Below are 18,396 nucleotides of genomic sequence, written 5' to 3' on the forward strand. Positions count from 1 at the left end.
TGCCTCGCCTCCTGCTTTCTCTTTTTACTCTTTCACCAGCTCGAGTACGCTTCCCAGCTGAAACCCCTGCAGCCGAACGGAGGCATCTTCCTGGTTGACAAGCAAACCACTGTACTCACCCCCTTCTTCCATCACCTCAAAAACTATCCACAACAGTCGAGTCTCACATAGAGAGAGAGAGAGAGAGAGAGAGAGAGAGAGAGAGAGAGAGAGAGAGAGAGAGCTGCAATGGGAAATCGTTTCTCAAAGCAACAGCTCAAGCGTCTTAGAGATACCGATGCTTCGAGTCCCACCATTTCGAAGAAACAAAGACACGAAAAACTGGTTAAATTACAGTCGGAGCAGCGCGAGAGCGAATTGCCTCTTCTTCTTCCCTCTTCGGACTCTTTGGAGAAGATCGATGTGCCATCGACGTCCGGAGCAAATTCTGACCTATCCGCTTCGTCCACCTCTGTAAATGGAAACAATTACTATGTATTCTTGAGCTTTAGAGGGCCTGATACTCGCAAAGGCTTCGTCGATCACCTCTACCAAAGACTCAAAGCTGTGGGCCTGAGGTGCCATACAAACCCTGTCTTCAGAGATGATGAAGACCTCCCCTTCGGCGAGAATATTGGTGAAAATCTCATTAGTGCAATCGAGCGCTCTAAGGTTTCAATCCCAGTCATCTCGGAAAATTATACTAATAGCGAATGGTGCCTCCGCGAGCTCATCCATATAATGAAGTGCAAGGAAAGCAGAGGACAAATGGTCTTGCCCGTGCTTTACAAGGTGACACCCAAGGATGTGCGACACCTAGAGGGGGGCTTTGGAAAGGCCTTCAAATCCTGTAAGGATAAATTTGAGGAGGAGGTCAAGCAACAGGGGCCGCTAGCTCTCAGAAAGGCAGTTGATCTTAGAGTATTCGAAACAGAGAAATTTGCTGATGGGTACCTCGTCTACCTTCTTTTAACAGATTCTTGTCCGAAGAACTTTTCTATTTATCATCCTTAATCCATGTTTTGTAGGGCTAATAATAAGTTCTCAAGTGTTGTGTTGTTTGACAGGCATGAAGGGGAATTGGTAAATGAACTCGTAGAAATAATATTGCGTGAGCAGCAACATGATTTTCAACCACATCTTCCCGTAAACTTGGTTGCAATCGAGGATCATGTGGCTGAGGTTATGAAATTGGTGGATCTTGCTTGCCCAGACACTCGACTTATTGGGATTTGGGGGATGGGCGGCATCGGTAAGACAGCTCTGGCTACGATCATCTATAAAAAGCTTTTTGACAAGTTTCAGTACCGCAGCTCTCTCCAGGATATTAGAGAAGAAATTAATCGCAAGGGTGTTGAGCATGTCCAATCTCTACTCATCTCAGAGATAACAACAAACCCTCTCCGTAGCGTGCATAAGTTTGATATAGGGATTGCAATGATTCAATTATGTTGTGAAAATAAGAAAGTACTTATTCTTCTTGACGATGTGGGTCATCAAGACCACCTTGATAAATTGATTGGAGGTTGTAATTTCGGGTTAGGAAGTCGAATCATTATTACATGTCGAGATAAGGCCCTCTTGAAGTCTGAATATAAAAGTTATGAACTCAAAGAAATGAATCCCGAGGACTCTTTGATTCTATTTAATAGGTGTGCATTTGAAGGGGAACAACATCCCACAGGACTCACGGATCTTTCTCGTGATATTGTTGCCACCACAGGAGGGCTTCCCTTAGCCCTCAAGGTTATAGGTTCACTTCTCAATGGAGAAAAAGATCAAATGGTGTGGAGAGAGAGGCTGGAGAAATTGAGGAATGTACCTATTGAGGATGTACAAGAAAAGTTGAGGATAAGTTATGATACATTAAAGCATGAAGAGAAACAGATGTTTCTAGATATTGCATGTTTTTTCATTGGAACTGACAAAAGAATTGCCACCTACTTTTGGGCGGATCTCAAATTCTTCCCAAGAACCGGATTACAAATATTGATTAACTGTTCATTAATAAAAATTGATAATAAGAAGTGGTTGGGAATGCATAATCAACTAAGAGATTTAGGTAGGGCTCTCACCTGTCCAGTAGAGAAGAAGCCTTGGGAACGGAACAGACTATGGGATGAGGAAGCAATGGGAGTTCTACAACGCAAGGTAACAATGATGTCTACTTTTGGCCTCTCACATGTTCTCCGATGGTAGTTCCTTAAATTATTATCGTTACTGTTCTTTTGCTCTGGATCATTGACCATTCTCAACATGTTAGCATTTTCTTGGTAAAAGCTACATCCAATTTTGGCCTTTTGTTCATAAAAACTTTGCACTTGTGACTATGAGGCTTAGAAAATATTCACATATTTTTTTAGCAGATGTGTTACCGCTTCTTACCATATTACTTGTTGAAGCACATAGGTTCGAAAATTTACTTTATGCCACATATATCCGGCTCTAAAATGTATATAAGTCATTGCAAATTTAACAGAAACTTTGCTGTCAATCATTACCCTTTTTTTTTTTCGTTTTATCGTCCCAAAATATATTATGAATACATTTTTGAAGTATGTTGATGTGAAGATAAATATTGAGTAGATAAATGTTAATTAAGAGTATATAACCACATGTTAAACTGTCAAATTTACTTTTTTTTTTTTTCTATTTACATGGTTCTGCTTAATTCATGGATCACATATTTTCCACATTTTTCAGTCTTGAAATGTACTTTTGTATGATATGTGTGATAGTATCCTTCTCAAGAATCTAATGCATTATCCCATCTTTAATTTTCAAACGTAAATATGTGCAATTTGCTTGAGCGCAGGTTCCACTTTATGGCAGCAAAAAGAAAGATTTTAAATCAATTATTTGCACCTCATAACTATGCTATCAACTTTAGATTTTGTTCAATTTGAAGTAATAAGATCTTATGCAGTGGTTTTATTTGTACGAAGAATTTTTACAATTTGTTTTCTACGATTTGCTATGCATGTTCACAATTTAAATCCAATATGATAATGTCAATGCATTAGTGCATTTAATTAAGAAAAATAAAATAACAAATTTAGTCTAAATTGTATGACTCAGTGAATGTCATTAACGTAATTGAAGAAACACCTTGAAATATATCAATTTTTAGAATATTCTAGAAATGCATAATTAGGTTAGTTGATTACCTGAAACAACACTGCATAATTTGATGATTCTTACTCGATAATTATTATAAAATCATTACTTATCTTGTCAGTTAAAGCACTAGTAAAATTTAAAAAAAAAAATTCAAATTTTCAGTTGTGGATTTAGCTTTTCTTTTAGTGTCACTTTTAGTCAAATTAACAAATTAAATAAATTAATGATGGAAGATTGTCCAAGATACATTAATTTATAAAGGAAGTGGCATAGTCGAGGATTTTTTAGTTTTGTTATGAGCTCTACGCGTGTATCATGGAACAATCATGTTCGTTGATATGAAAGATGAGAACTCAAAAGATTTTGATACGTGATGTAAAAGCATAAGGCTATTTTACCCAATATTCATAATGATATCCTAGTGTTCATACTGGTGCTATGCATAGATCTAGTCATAGGTATTTTGGTCACATAATTCAACATTGTGCAAAACTAAGGAACGGTAAATTACAACAAAAGAAACTAAGTAATAATTGACATATGATTTTGTACATATTCTTACAAAGTAATTTCAACCAAAAACTGAAAAGCAAGATCAAATTCAAGAAAATAAATGATTGTAGGAAATAAGTGACGGAATAGTGAAAGGTGAAAGAAATAGTATTCTCCTCAATGTATCTACCTTTGGTGTAATACAAATCCACCTCTATTCTATAATGAGCAAGCCTTTCCTGGTAGGGATTAGTCGAGCCTTAACGCACCCACACAAACAAAGAGGAGACGAAAGTCTATCGTTAGATATTAGCATAGAAAAAACAGATAATTAATTTATTAAATAAGATAACTGGAGGAACTAGAAATAAATGATGGAATGCAATAAGAGGAAAATGATAATAACCCCTATCCTTTATTTACTAATTAATATATTTTTATATGAATGGGTGAATGCAAAAATGCACCAACAAATTCTTAAGATCAAGTCGAATTTTATTACTGAATGGGGCAAATTCAATGATGACTAATTGAGTAGTGCGCTCATCTTAGAGGAAAACTATCCAATCAATCCCAAATCTAATATATGGATGTTAATTCAGTGATAAACTTATCAATTTAGCCCTAAATCTTGGTGCGAAATTCTAATGTAGTCATTTTGATTAATTTTTGTTGCAAATTGTTGACGTTGAGGCCCAATCATTTTCAGCTATCTTATATGGCACATTGTCACTTCAACGATTTCTTACGAAAATTGATCGGAAGGAGTACGTTGAAATTTCACATAAAGGTCTAAAACTAAATCAACACAATTGATAAGTTTTGGGTTGATTAGACAATTTCTCCATTGTCTTAGGATTAGTTGTTGAGCTTTGAGCTTGAATATCCAAAAACGAGAAGTCAAGTTCAATAGACCAAATTCTTGTTTCCATCCAGCATTATGCCAAAACCAATAATTTATGAACGGGAAGGGAATGAGTTGTCATCCTTTATGAATGCAAAAGTCTGATTAAGTACTTTTTGTTTTTGAAATGTATGACAGTTCTTTATATGTCAAAGGGACATCGGTCGTATACTATACATGTTACAAAATTTAATTTCAAAATCTATAAGAAAAATAGACTAATTTTATATAGGAGTTTCACATAAAACATAAAAAATGGGGGCATACGAGTGAAGATCGAGTATTATATGATCATGTAATTGTAAAAGATCATATATGTTTCTATTTCTCTATAAGTGTAGACAAAATGCATCAACCACAATATCATGTAGAGTATACTAACAAAAGGAGGTTGGATGGTATTTACAATCCTCAATTTTAGTTTATTTTTTTGTAGGAGGAAAATGAAAATATTGAGGCACTATGTCTAGACCAAAGGGGCTCCAGAGAGTTCATGGGGCGAAAAAGCTTCAAAAAAATGCCTAACTTGAAGTTCCTTCATGTGAATGGGAAGGATGTGGATTTTGATGGAGATTTCGAAGGATCACTCACTGAATTAAGATGGTTAAAGTTGGAGGGATGTCGTGACTCTTTTGAGGTGACTGACTTTCGTTTGGAGAAATTAGTCATACTCGATTTATTAGGTGATCGTTCTTATTATTTTGAAAACAGTATTAGTGAAAATTGGAGCGGATGGAGTTCAATTAAGGTAAAGATGAAAAAGGCCTTTTCTTTTGTTACATTTGATGATAAATCATTATGTTTCTAACTGCTAATTGGAACATGCTTCTTTCTTGTAGATGGAGAATTTGAAAGTTCTCAATCTTTCGCGATGCACAGGATTAAAGAGCACCCCTAATCTCTCCGTGTTTAAAAAATTAGAGATGCTAATCCTTGAAGACTGTATTTTTTTGGAGGAAATTGACCCTTCCATTAGAGATGTCAAGCGCCTCGTTTACTTGAACTTGAGTTATTGTGAGAGACTTAAGAAATTACCTGATCAACTGGACAAACTAGAAAATTTGGAGGAACTTCTCGTAGACTACACTATGATAAAAGAAATCCCTCCATGTATAGGATATCTGAAGCAGCTGAAGAGGTTTAGTGCCTGTGGGTGTTCACAACTTACTGAAGTTCCCGTATCATTAGGGGATTACGACAAGTTGCCACCGATCCCTCCTTCAATTGGGAAGTTGGGAGAATTGGTTGTGCTGAACTTGATACGTGCATCGATTACGGGATTGCCCGAATCTACTGGGGAATTAAACAAATTGAAAATTCTGAACCTTCATGGTAGCAAGATAGAAAGGTTACCGAGCTCTATTGGAAAATTGCAAAGCCTCGAAGAGTTGCATGCCTCCCACTGCTATAACCTTGAAGGACAGATTCATGTGGATAAAGGTGGATTGTCTTCTCTAAAGATCCTTGATTTAAACTGCACACACAAAATTTCTGGCGTGCCGGAAAACTTAGATCAGCTTCATTCTCTCGAGCACCTCGATTTACGTTTCTGTGGAGAGCTTGAGTCACTCCCAAAACCTCCTTTTAGCTTATCATCCCTGTGGCTCACCTGTCGGAGCAATGAGCTGCCATCGCTCTCTCACCTCAAGCATCTACAGGAGCTCGCTATTTTCAAATGCATGTCTCTTCAAAGCATCCCAGAGCTTCCCTCCTGCATACGGACGCTTAGCGTTTGGGTATGTCCCAAATTGGAAAGGTTCCCAAATCTTTCCGATTTGGAATTTTTGTCGAAATTACAGCTCGAACTTTGCAATGGATTGAAGAAATTGGATGGACTGGAAGCTTTTAAATCTCTAAGAGAGTTGAACTTATCCATACGCCCAGAGCTCTCCATCGGCTACGGCGTTGATGTAGAGGATGCAAAGGTAGATAATCTCCATGCGATAAGCGACCTTGAACAATTGGGATCCCTGGAAGTGCTAAATATCTCTGGGCGCAAGCACATTCAAGTATTGGACCTTTCAAAGTCGAAGCATCTGAAGCGGTTGAATGTTAGGGATTGCAAAAGCTTAGTTGAAATTCGCTGCCCTAGTAAATTCCTGGAGCACTTTGATAGGCATGGGTGCGAGTCACTCGAGAAATTTCCTGACTTTTTACCCCACAACGGCCATTATTTTTAAGGGAAGAAACAGCAAGAAGCTGACTGAGGTTTGCGGGCTATGGTCGGATCTTCATGAGGAAGCCAACGAGGTTGCTGAGGATGTGGTGCGATTCTGGGCATTGGGGTAAGAAGAGGAGGAGGGTGGAAATCGAGCACAGAGAGAAGGGGAAGAGATTGAGGGGTCTAGCATCATCTGGTGGTCTGTTTCTATCTTCTTTCGGTGGACGACAATGGTTAAGGATCTTCATGTTGAGTCTTCATTGCTTCCGGTTGCCATATCTTCAGAGTCCAGGTGACTGGACCCCCTTTAACATTAATCGATTCTTGTTGCCGATTGATCGGTTTATTCATTGGTTGATTCTTGGCATGATTGGTGCATGCGCATTTTGGTGATTCGAGGTTTTGAGTCACTAGTGTTGGTCTGATTTTGGATGTTCAATGTCTGCACACTACACACAGAGGAAATGAAATGAGACTAATTCAAGCTTTTCTGCATCGCGAAGCATGTTTAGTTGTCCTGTTATATTTATCAGCTTGCGATTCTTGTTAGGTGTAAAGATCTGCTCGGTTATTCTCTTCTACCGGTTTGCTATGGTGTAATGAGATAACTATAGCAGTTTTGATTAGGTTTCGTGTCAATGGTGGTGAATTTTCCTTATGTTATATGGATAGTCGTAGAGCATGTATAGCAAGATTATTAGGACTTATGAGCCTATTACAGGTTTAGGTTGATTTTATCACCCCGTCTAGGTAGCGTGGAAATTGACTGCAGAGTTGTTGGAACTAATATGAACTAACTTCAGGTTGAATGGGAAGATTACCTTGATTGATGAGGTTCTACTTTCATAGCCATTTCTTTCTAGTTCTCGAATCTTGAAGCACCTTGAGGGGTGATGAGAAGTGGAAAGATGAACGATCTTCTGTGAACTATTTGTTTGTACCTATGATCCAAAGTAGCATTTTCTCCATGAGTATGTGGAAATTCCTTCTCATAAGATTCTCCGAGGATGTCCTCACTCATCCCAGTTAGCTAGTAACGTAGTGAAGTGGTGTTAAAGGCTACTAATTTCACATGGCAAAGGATGCTAGTGTCCGAATTGTTGTGACGATGATATGGCTTGTTCATTTTGTCCTTACTTTTTCTTTGCTAGCTTTCTAGTTGGATGGAATTGCTCCTTATCTCCTTCTGACTGGGGGGAAAATGCAAAAGCTTGAGTTGCAATAATATAAGTCCATTGGTTTCTTCTTTCACAAGGAGTTAATGGGCTCTGACATTATGGTGTATTTGGAGGAACTTTTGCTTGTAACTTTCATCTATACTATTGTTTTTAGCATTTGCATTGTGTCTTTTTTTTAATACTCAGTGCTTCAAACCTTTAGAAAGCATAAAACTTTTGTGGCCAATTATAGCAAAATAATTCTTGTCTTGCTGGCAAGGTCAAGAAGTACCTTTTGATTTCTAATGTTGAAACAGAGACACCATTAAATTTGTTTCTATTTCCATGATTGGTTTTCATTCTGTCATCCTTTGTATGGATCCTCTATAATGGGCAGAAGAACAGCTCAAGTGCCATAACTTGGTACGGGAGGACACTTAAGTGCAATAACTTCAAAATGATACACTTGAGTGCCAGTTTCAAAGTTAAATGGAACACTTAAGTGCCACTCTGGCGAAAATCTGGCTAAATGGCTGATGTGGCAATTTTCCGACGAGTTTGGTCCAAAATAGCGTTGTTTTGCCTGTGACATGACAAGAAAATGTAAAAACGCGCCGTTTCGTGTCTAATGTGTAAATAATAATATAAAAATTAATTAAATTAAATTAAACTTAATTTTATTTAAAATATTCTAAAAATTAAAAAAAAAAATGGGGAGGTCGAAGGGCGGTGAGAGCGAGCCCTCGCTGCCGCCGCCTCCCGCCATCGCGGAAGGGCCGGCGACGGAGAGGGGGAGGTCAGCCGAGGTCATTGGCCCCGGGCCGGCCGGAGCGGCAAGGGCCGCGAGCCCTTGCCGGATCGCGACGAGGGCCGCGACCCTCGCCCCAGATTTTGGCGAGGGCTCGCGGGCCCTCGCCGCCGATCGGCCGGCCTCGACCTCGGGCGGACCCTCCCCACTCCATTGCGACCCTTCCCGGCGGCGGGGGCGGCGAGATCCGTGACCCTCACCCCACAAGCCCTCCCCCAAATCTGGGGCGGGGTCGCGGCTGCGGCTAGATCTAGGCGAGGGTCGCGGCCCTCCCATCCGACGAGGCTCGCGAGCCCTCGCCGCCTCCCATTGCTTCAAGGAAGGGCGACGACGGAGTGGGGAGGGTCGGCCGAGATTGCGGGGCTCGGCCGGGGGTCGGCCGGGCCGGCCAACCGGTGGTGAGGACCCGTGAGCCTCGCCCGGATGCAGGGCAGGGTCGCGGCCCTCGCCACGTTCCAGCGAGGGCTTGCGACTCTCGCCGCCGTTCGGCCGGGGGCGACCACTGGCCGCCCTCCCCCCCTCCGTCGTCGGCCCTTCCCTGGCAACGGCGGGGAGGTGGCCGCGGCGAGGGCTCAACCCTCGGCCACCCCCTTCGACCTCCCCTTTTTTTATTCTTTTTTTTAATTTTTAGAATATTTTAAATAAAATCAAGTTTAAATCTAATTTAATTATTTTTTATATTATTAGTTACACTTCAGACATGAACGGGCGTCGTTTTGCATTTTCTCATCACGTCGGCATGCAAAGCAAAGATTTTGGACCAACTCGCGAAAAAATTGCCACGTCGGCATTTGGCGGATTTTCGGAGTGGCACTTAAGTGTTCCATTTATTCAGCGGTACTCAAGTGTACCATTTTGAAGTTATAGCACTTAAGTGTCCTCCCTGTGCCAAGTTATGGCACTCAAATGTCCCAAACTCCTCTATAATGTGATGGTCTTGCTTTTTTTGAAGGTTAACTCTATGCTAGTCAACTGTTGTCCGCACGTCATGCGAAATTCAGAGTACAGAGCTGACTAAATCTGATTGTAAGTGGCTTTTCTTTTAAGTTACCCAAAGATTTCAGTTCACAAAAAGGTGTTGAAGAGTGACATTGAACGATGCTTGAGAAATATCTGGTTGTTGGCTGGTTCAACCATAAATTTGAGGATTGTGTCTCCAGCGGGGATGGGTTGTGTTTGATGCAGGGGATGGAGACTGCTTTGGGCAACTTATTGTCTGTTCCTTAGCTTCTCAACTTTTTACTTTTCTCATGTTGGGCAAGAAGGTTGGTTGACGATTGAGCCATGCCCTTGATCGTTGGTGCTGCATTGTTCCGTCGTGGAGTCTCTCCCCGATTCACCTGCAAAAACTCCATCTGTGCTCTTTGGGAAGCTTGATTGTGGAATGGTAAGGAAGAAGATCAATCTTTGGAGCTTAGTTTGGACGTTTTAGATGTTGCCACCATAAAATAAGCGACATTAGTTTTGTCCAATTTGATTGTTGTAGATTACTATGTGTCACTGTTCAAATCCACTTTTGTTGAATAAGTGTACTCTATTTTTACAGTAATACATAAAAGGTCGTTTGGGGTGTTCAAGAATGCCTTTGAAGTACATGACATTGCATGTCATTATTCGTCATCAGTCACGGAGTAAGACTCTTCATCCTTGACATGACATGAATATGCTCTTATGCAAACAGAGTATCACCTTTTTCCAAGTTCTATTAAAGTTGGTTTCCTAGAGTAGAGGATGTTTATTATGTGATTCTTTAATAATAAAACAGAACTTCATTTATTGTCAGCAAAAGTTCAAACCAAAAGCTTAAAGTATTAGTTAGAGGTAGACTGCATGTATATAACCCCTATTGATACCCTTTATTCAACCAATGTGCAATAACACTTCTAATGATTGATTGATCATAGCAACTACTCATGTTAATGTGGTTTTGATTGCATTTTCGGTAGCTTATGTCCACTTATTCTGTCATGGATTAATAAGCCACTGGAGGCACCATTATAAGAATATTACTTTTCTCAAATCCAAGACACGGATGTTGAGATGATGAATATTTAAGGATCTATATTCCACTTTGTTTGTCAATTGAAGTGCTAATACATAGATTGCTCAATCTGGTGGAGTTATGGCCTTGAAATTGTCAAAAGTAGCATCACATCATGTACGGTGGAGATCTGGTAGGAATCATGTTGCGCTCTTTCTTATTTTTCATCATGCCTATATCTATCTCACGTGTTCTTACCATCTGTCAGTGTCTTTACGTATCAAATTTGCATCCTTCTGTTTGTTCTTCATTTGGTGCTGACAAATTTGTCATGTCCCTGATGCTTTAAATGACCAGGAGCTTCACTGTAATTTTGGCAATGATGTGGGATCCAAACAAAATATTTGGGATATGGATGCAACGAGGACATTTTTCAAGCCGATTGCATCGTGTTGTGCTTTATGAACGGGAGCCGTCCCTCATGGTAATGAAAACAGGTGCTTTACTTCACTCCTGAAATGTTTGAGAGCTGATCTGAATCCATGAATGTCCATTTTTTCTTGAACTATCACTTTATCAGATCAGAATACTTTGTTACAGATGCCACTGTAGCAGAACAGAATTGGAAGTTCAACCTACTAAATACAAGAGGACTGTGGAAATGATCAACTACGATCCCAGCGAGTGTGTTCGCCTTCTTCACTCCAAACCCTGCAGTCTGTTCAGTGGGTACTACATAATCTCAAATATACTTACTAATAACATTTTCTTGCTAGTGGTCACATCAAATTAACCAGAAGATTATTCATACCATTTTTCAGAGTAGAGCAAACGAGAGCTTCTAGGCTCCTGGCTTGCCAAAACTTGTCAAATGGACACACATGGTGTACCAAACAAAGAGCTAGTGCCAAAGGCTAGCTCGCCCGTCCCTCTTGGAAGATAAATAGGCACTCACCACGAATGCTTCTGTGAAGTAATTACACACATCTACACCGAGTGTTAAATGGCTGATAAATTGGTTGATCAGATCAGGGCAATGGGCTTGAACACTAAAATAGAATGGTATCCTGTGATTTCGATTGAATGGCCAGGTATGTTGTGATAGTCGAGTCTAGATATCACATGATTTACACTATTACGTAATCTTTTATCTTTGGAGGTCTGGTGGAAACATATGGTCCCGATTTGGGATTGGTGATAGAACTTAGCATCTACTTTGGGCATGCAATTCATGACTCCAAATTGATTTTGGCATTTTTTGATCTCTCTTCTCCACATTGGTCGAGTTACCTGGTACTTTGTCTAGATAATGGCAAAACCTTGGAGATACAATCTTACGACTTATTTTAATTTGCACGTACATTGCCGCATTGGAGGGGGTAACTGCAAATTGTTTGATACTTGACGTCTAGATTGAAATGTAGTCTCACCTAACTAGAGGAGAAAACATCACCAGAGATTGGTTCGTTTAGGTAATAATACACATGCATGGACTGCTTAAATAATATCACCACACATCAATAATAATAATAATATGCATCAAAGACGAATATTTACGATGCGGTCGAAGTATGATATTCGTTCTTTTTTTGTTTTGAAGGCGAGCTACACTTCTATGAGGTGAACAAGGTGTTGTTTCATGGGAAGTCCGAATATCAGGAGTTTCTTGTTTTCCAGCTGATTTGATACCTTCGATGATCCCTCTCTAATTTTACATCAGAAGTACATATGACAAAGCAATGGCTATGCTATTAGTATTTAGGATACGGATTGGATCCTGATGAATCATGAAGATCGATGAGCTTACACAAACTCTGCATTTATACCACCACCTCAAATAAGATTTTCTTGGGGAAGATTGTTTTAGCAAATCATTAATTTTCCAAAATCAGTAAGTTGATCACATGAAACTTCAGATTACCTTCGGTCTAATACTCCCTCTACCCAATAAACTATTACAATAAGCAGTTAGTCGAGTTGACAGCGTCCTGGATGGTATTTTTACTCGCGATGAGTAGAGAGATATCTTGTGGCTCTTGATATATAATCGCTTGTTCATAGTCAGCGAAGCATGGCAAAGTGGCAATTCTGGACGGTTAAATCCAACTGACGGAGAAGGATGAGTTTGTTTACCAAGACATGCTCACGCATCTTCCCCTCTACTCAATCCCAAACCCGAAGAAGGTGGTCTCTCTCTTCATTTCTTTCCAACTGCTTTCATCTTTTATGTTTTTATGCTGTTAAAGTGCTCACTTGATATTTTTACAGGTGCTGCTTGTTGGTGGGGAAGATGGAGGCATTCTGAGGGAAATATAGCATCACTCGTCCATGGAACAAATCGATAAATGTGAACTCGACCAAATGGTGATTGATATAAGCGAAAATAAACTACAAAAACTTTCTAAAGTTTCAAGCTTGAGCCTCTCATTGCTCATCAAATCGTAAGGTTCAGGAGGACCATAGCTTATCCATATACTTCTTGTGTCCCGTTGCAGGTTTATAAGCAATTCTTCCCTGAAATAGCAGTTGGGTGCGAGGATCTGCGAGTGAATGTCTACATTAATGAGATGGTATATGTTTCTTCTACAGTTCTTACTCATTGATGAGTATAAATAAGTTGCGGGAGATTATTTAACATACTTTAATTTCGACATTGCAGGAGTTGCTTTCTTGAAGGCTATTCCCGAAGGAACTTATGACGCGATCGTTTTGGATGCATTTGAGTGTATGGGTATTGTCGAGTGCCTATAACCTCCCACACCCTCTTTGAAATTTGGAATGCCTCCAATTAATTGAATAACTTTGCAGTATAACAGAAATCTCATAGGGTTGGTAGGTCAAACGTCTACTTATTTCAAATAATTCACAACATTCAAACACCTCCAGGAAAAGGAGTACTTGCTAATCAGGTGTAAAAAAATTCGGGAGCTACTGCAATTGAACTAGCGAATAAAGATTTCTTAGAATCGGTGGCTTGGGCGCTCTGTCCTGGAGGTGTCATGTTTGCTCCAGCAGACAGCTTTTGGCTGGACAACTTCACACTGGAAGATACTATTGCCGAATGTCGCCAAATCTTCAAGGGTTTAGTGAGATATACTTGGTGTTCGATTCCTTCCAACTCAAGGTATCGAATTGAACTCTTACCAAGTGTTTATGCAATCTCCCTTTTTCAAGTTTATGACGAACATAATGAATTTTCGACTGTTTGTTCCATTAGCGGAACGATTGGATTTGTGCTCTGCTCCAGTGACGGGCCGACATTTGACTTCGAGAAACTTGTCAATCCTCTAGATACCAAGAACAATGGGGTGACTAAAGGGCCTCCTAAGTTCTACGACTCTCAGGTAAAAAGGATAAAAGATGTTACACAATATGTGAACTGAAATTGATGTCTTGTTAATGCAAACATCTTTGCCTCTTGTTGTGCCAGATCCATGCTGCCGCTTTCTGTCTGCCATTTTTTGCGAAGAAGGTTGGCAGTGCCAAATTCTGATAAACAGATGTTTCTCAGCATACAGCCTATAAAAGATGGATAAACAACGTCCGTATCATTTGTGCTCGTCCGTCTTCATTTTTTTTTTCCTATTGTCCATCGGTTCTCGATCATTGACTGTAATACCAAATGTGGCCATATCAAATTACAAATAAGCATCACAGTAGTTGCCCGTCAATCGCCTATAATTGTCAATGGCCGACAGATGGTGAGCTATCATTTTGCTTAATTGGAGGTCAATCCCCATCCGGCTCGAGTCCATTTGCCCAAGTTCCTCTCATACATACGCAAAGAGACTCGACACATCGCATATTGCAGCCAGGACGGCTCCTTTAAGCAGTTGTATAGTGAGTAACAAGGGTTTCAAACTCAATAAGCTATACTTCGGCACATGCCGAAAATTGATGTGGCCTCGTAGCAGTGAGATCAAATAGCTATATATAATCTCTGAGCATTAGCTGCCTAGTTTGCTCCACTGGTTCGTGCATAGCTAGTCCATATACAAATCTTTGAATCACTCCAACATCAGTGATGCAACTTGAATTGACTCCATAATCGCCGAAGTCTTAACTTCCATTGGGAGTACGAAGATTTAGCCAGTGTCCAGAAGGCCTAAAGTTCCTTTCAGAAGGGAAGTATTTCTTTGTCAGAATCCAAATTGATGCTTACACTAGAACAATTAAGCTTAGACAGTAAACCCTGGCCAAGCAAAACCGATTTTACTAGCTTTTTAATTAATCTACGAAACAGTTTTTATGCATTTAATTAGCCACTCCTGTAGAAGTCAAGGAAATGTTCTTGAAATATGTACCCAACCGGTCGGTGTATTTTACTCAGACTTCTAGTTATGGCTTTGTTTTCCTGAGTTTTAAAAAAGACTTAAAATTATTTTGAGTTCTATAAAAATTTCGCAAAGGTTTTCGTAACCAATCATAACCCCACAATTTGAAGAAGGAAAAGGTCTAAAGTCAGGCGAGACCTAAAGCCATGAAAACTTCAGTAGGACGAAGGTGATTACAACTGCAGAAATTATAGGATTTGTGAACAAAATTTCTTGCATCTATAAATGGAGCCATGGAAAATTGCACGTAATTTTTCTGCTGCGTGTGCCACGATCAGGTCTACGACAGTGACTTCGACGCCGCCGTGGTCCTGGCCCGGGCCGCAGCCTCCACTCCGCCGGCCTCCAACAGCTCCTCCGGCGGCTCCCGGGCGGTGGTGGCCCCGGAGAACCTGCGCAAGCGGCGGAGGGTTGATTACCGGCCGTGGTCGCCGGACCCACGCGAGCGCACCCTAATGGGGCGCTGTTCGAGCCCCCTCAAGTCCGTCTCGACTTCGGATACGCCGCGGGGCTTGCGGGGGCTCAATAACTCGGGGAACACTCAGCTTTATGAATTCGGTGTTGCAGGCATTGTTGCACACTCCTCCTCTGAGGAACTACTTCTTGAGCGACAGGCACAATAGGTACTTTTGTCAGAAGAAGAATGGGGTTAGTGGAAATGTGAGTAAAAGAAATGTAGATGGTGCTCTTGATGGAGGCCATGGGAGCAAGAATGGCAGCTTCTGTTTGGCCTGTGACATGGACGCCATGTTCTCGGTGGTGTTTTCAGGGGAGCGGATGCCTTATAGTCCGGCGAAGTTCCTGTACAGGTCTGTGGATGTGGAGGAAATTGCTCTTCTATGAATTTTTTTGGATAAATGTGGATGCTTGATGGTTTTTTGTTGGTTTTTAGAAGCACATGGAGGTTGGAAATTGTCCAAGAGGCTCTGTAAATTTGCTGATGTGACCTAGTGGCCGTGAAGATATGGAAGTCGTTTGATTAGTGCATGTTCTGCTATATTGTTAGTGTGACGACCCAGACCTGGGCAGTACGGAGGGACGGACTAAGATCGCCTCGGCAGTACGCGGGCGAGGCTAAGGGCATTTCTCCTGGTCCACATCGCTTAGGGAGGAGTCCTGGGAGCCTTTATAAGGCTTGAGTTCCTTAATATGTGTGGTGCGTTTTAAAACCGTGAGGGAAAAGACCGTGGCTGGGATGGCAGTTCGTCCGCGCTAGGGCGGGTGACCCAAAACTGACAATATCACACAGTGAGGCCCGGGTCCTTACAAATGATATCAAAGTCGACTCTCGACCGCGTGTGGAGCCACAGCGAGGGCACTGGGCCTTAAGAGGGGGAGAATGTGACGACCCAGATCCGAGTCAGTACGGAGAGACAGACTAAGATCGTCTCGGCAGTACGCGGGCGAGGCTAAGGGCATTTCTCCTGTCCCATTTTAAAACCGTGAGGGAAAAGACCGTGGCACGGTTCGTCCGCGCCAGGGCGGGTGACCCAAAGCCGACAATATCACACAGTGGGGCCCAGGTCCTTACAGTTAGTATGATGGACATTACCTAATTTGCAATTGCGCTTTGACCTCCTTTGTATCATAGCTTAGCTGCTCCATCTTTTTTAATTTTTGGCAAGTGGAAATTGGAAAATGTTAGAGAGTGCCCCTTTGCACTTGTTATGGTTTGAAGAGTAAAAAATCACAACCATCTTGGTTGAGATGTGTTGAACAGCTGAGATCAATTGCATTTCAATCCAAACGATAAAAGATTGCTGAGGCACTGTGCCTTGTCGGGACTGTGGCTTTGCCCCTTATCAGATGTGCTCTCAAAATTTCAAATTTACGTTGCCTTAGTTAAAATGTGTATTTCTCTCATTATTTTATGTGCCTTGGAAAGCATTATTTCTGATTTTGCTAAAATTAACGAGTGCCCTTGGGACATTCTTTAACAAGGCCTTTGGAAATTATCTTCTTTGGTAAGTACTTTTGTCTACTAGCTTTTCTGAAAATGGCAGTGTACATAATGGATAGGCATCTTTTCCTTATTCTAATGATGCATGCTTTTGTCAAGTTCCTTGTTGACCATCAATGTTGGACTGAGACTTTCTTAACTGTTCTATCTAATTGACTTAGAGGGAAATGTGCTTTATACTTTTTTTATTGATTTGGTTATCCCACAGTTGGTGGCAACATGCAGCTAACTTGGCAAGTTATGAGCAGCAGGACGCTCATGAGTTTTTCATTTCCATGCTTGATGGGATCCATGAGAAAGTGGATAAGGATCGACACCGGCCGCAGAGCCAAGGTAAATTTTACAGGCATCGCATTAAACCTGTTTCATCCAGTCTCCATTTTGTACAGGCAGTATCTGGAATCTGCTGGTGCTGAGGACAGATATCAAGTGTTATTAACATTTTCTCTTGGGTCAGTGATTCAAGCGGGGTTTTTTTTTTTTTGTATAATCATGTAAATGAACTTTTGAACTGATGTAGGATCATGCTTGTGGGTTATTACCTTTCTGGCATTTCCCAGCCCTAATACCTCTGGGTCCCTTGGGAAGTTTCATTTTGTTCTGGTGTCATTCTTTCTTGGTGGCATATCAGTCAGGAGATTGAACTCTGTCAACTAATATCCATGGGTCTTTATATTTGGCATGTGTTAGCCTCTAGTTTCAACTTCTCTTTCAAGTTATTCCACGGTGGAACTTATTATTTGTTCCATCACATGGTAATTTAATGCATCTATAGTCTCTGCAGACAACTGCTTTCCTGTGCAAGTGTGCTCTTTTGTGTTGTGTCCGACAGTGGTGTGTTTGTACCATAAAATATGTTCTGTTGTGACTTGTGATGCTGTTGAGGAACCTTTACTTTTATGAATTGTGGATTCTCAGATATCTTTAGAACTACGCTAATGAATTATTACAGGGAGTGGAGATTGATGTATTGCTCACAGAGTATTCTCTGGTATCTTACGCTCCAATGTCATGTGTATGGCTTGTGGTTTCACATCTACAACATATGACCCTTGCTTGGATATTTCTTTGGATCTGGAACAAAACCAACGTGGTTCTGCGAAGGCGACATCAGCTAAGTCACATCACTCCTGCAATGGCGAAGCAGAGTGCATGAATTCAAGCCAGAACTCTGGGATACCGACTTTGATGGGCTGCTTGGACCGATTCACAAGACCAGAGAGGCTGGGTTCAGACCAGAAGTTATTCTGCCAACAGTGTCAGGTGAGTCAGGAGTCTCTCAAGCAGATGTCCATAAGGAAGCTCCCATTGGTTTCTTGCTTTCACATCAAAAGATTTGAACATTCTTCCATACGGAAGATGTCGAGGAAGATCGACCGATATCTGCATTTTCCATTTTCACTGGACATGGCCCCTTACCTCTCTTCTTCCATTTTGAGGAGAAGATTTGGGAACAAGATTTTCCCTTTTGATGGGGATGAACCTGATGCATCAAAGTGA

General features: G+C 41.0%; 1 protein-coding gene, 2 long non-coding RNA genes and 1 pseudogene across 4 annotated transcripts; all 4 read left to right on the top strand.

Annotated features, from left to right (window-relative positions):
• On the top strand, positions 1-6,675 carry LOC104438873 (disease resistance protein RPV1-like). The gene is made up of 3 exons (XM_039309221.1): positions 1-929; positions 1,047-2,130; positions 5,335-6,675. The coding sequence occupies exons 1-3, from the start codon at positions 229-231 to the stop codon at positions 6,673-6,675; spliced, it is 3,126 nt and encodes a 1,041-aa protein (XP_039165155.1). The 5' UTR covers positions 1-228.
• A 5,989-nt stretch (positions 6,676-12,664) lies between these two features.
• Positions 12,665-13,720, top strand: LOC120292139. Of its 2 annotated transcripts, none has more exons than XR_005549807.1 (5): positions 12,665-12,786; positions 12,871-12,966; positions 13,098-13,172; positions 13,262-13,333; positions 13,489-13,720. It is a non-coding gene; the product is annotated as an uncharacterized LOC120292139 (long non-coding RNA). The 2 variants fall into 2 exon arrangements; XR_005549806.1 differs by having other exon boundaries at positions 13,262-13,327.
• Positions 13,721-13,791: 71 nt separating this feature from the next.
• LOC120292140 lies at positions 13,792-14,273 on the top strand. The gene is made up of 2 exons (XR_005549808.1): positions 13,792-13,946; positions 14,033-14,273. It is a non-coding gene; the product is annotated as an uncharacterized LOC120292140 (long non-coding RNA).
• A 923-nt stretch (positions 14,274-15,196) lies between these two features.
• Positions 15,197-18,396, top strand: LOC120291567 (annotated as a pseudogene).

Source organism: Eucalyptus grandis, chromosome 3, assembly GCF_016545825.1.
Source record: "Eucalyptus grandis isolate ANBG69807.140 chromosome 3, ASM1654582v1, whole genome shotgun sequence".
In the NCBI taxonomy this organism is placed as follows: domain Eukaryota; kingdom Viridiplantae; phylum Streptophyta; class Magnoliopsida; order Myrtales; family Myrtaceae; genus Eucalyptus; species Eucalyptus grandis.

Excerpts from the sequence above, each read along its gene's own strand:
- LOC104438873 (XM_039309221.1), top strand. The coding sequence starts at position 229 with ATGGGAAATCGTTTCTCAAAGCAACAGCTCAAGCGTCTTAGAGATACC. Across the intron at positions 930-1,046 it reads ACAGAGAAATTTGCTGATGG|GCATGAAGGGGAATTGGTAA; the intron begins GTACCTCGTCTA and ends GTTGTTTGACAG. Across the intron at positions 2,131-5,334 it reads TGGGAGTTCTACAACGCAAG|ATGGAGAATTTGAAAGTTCT; the intron begins GTAACAATGATG and ends TCTTTCTTGTAG.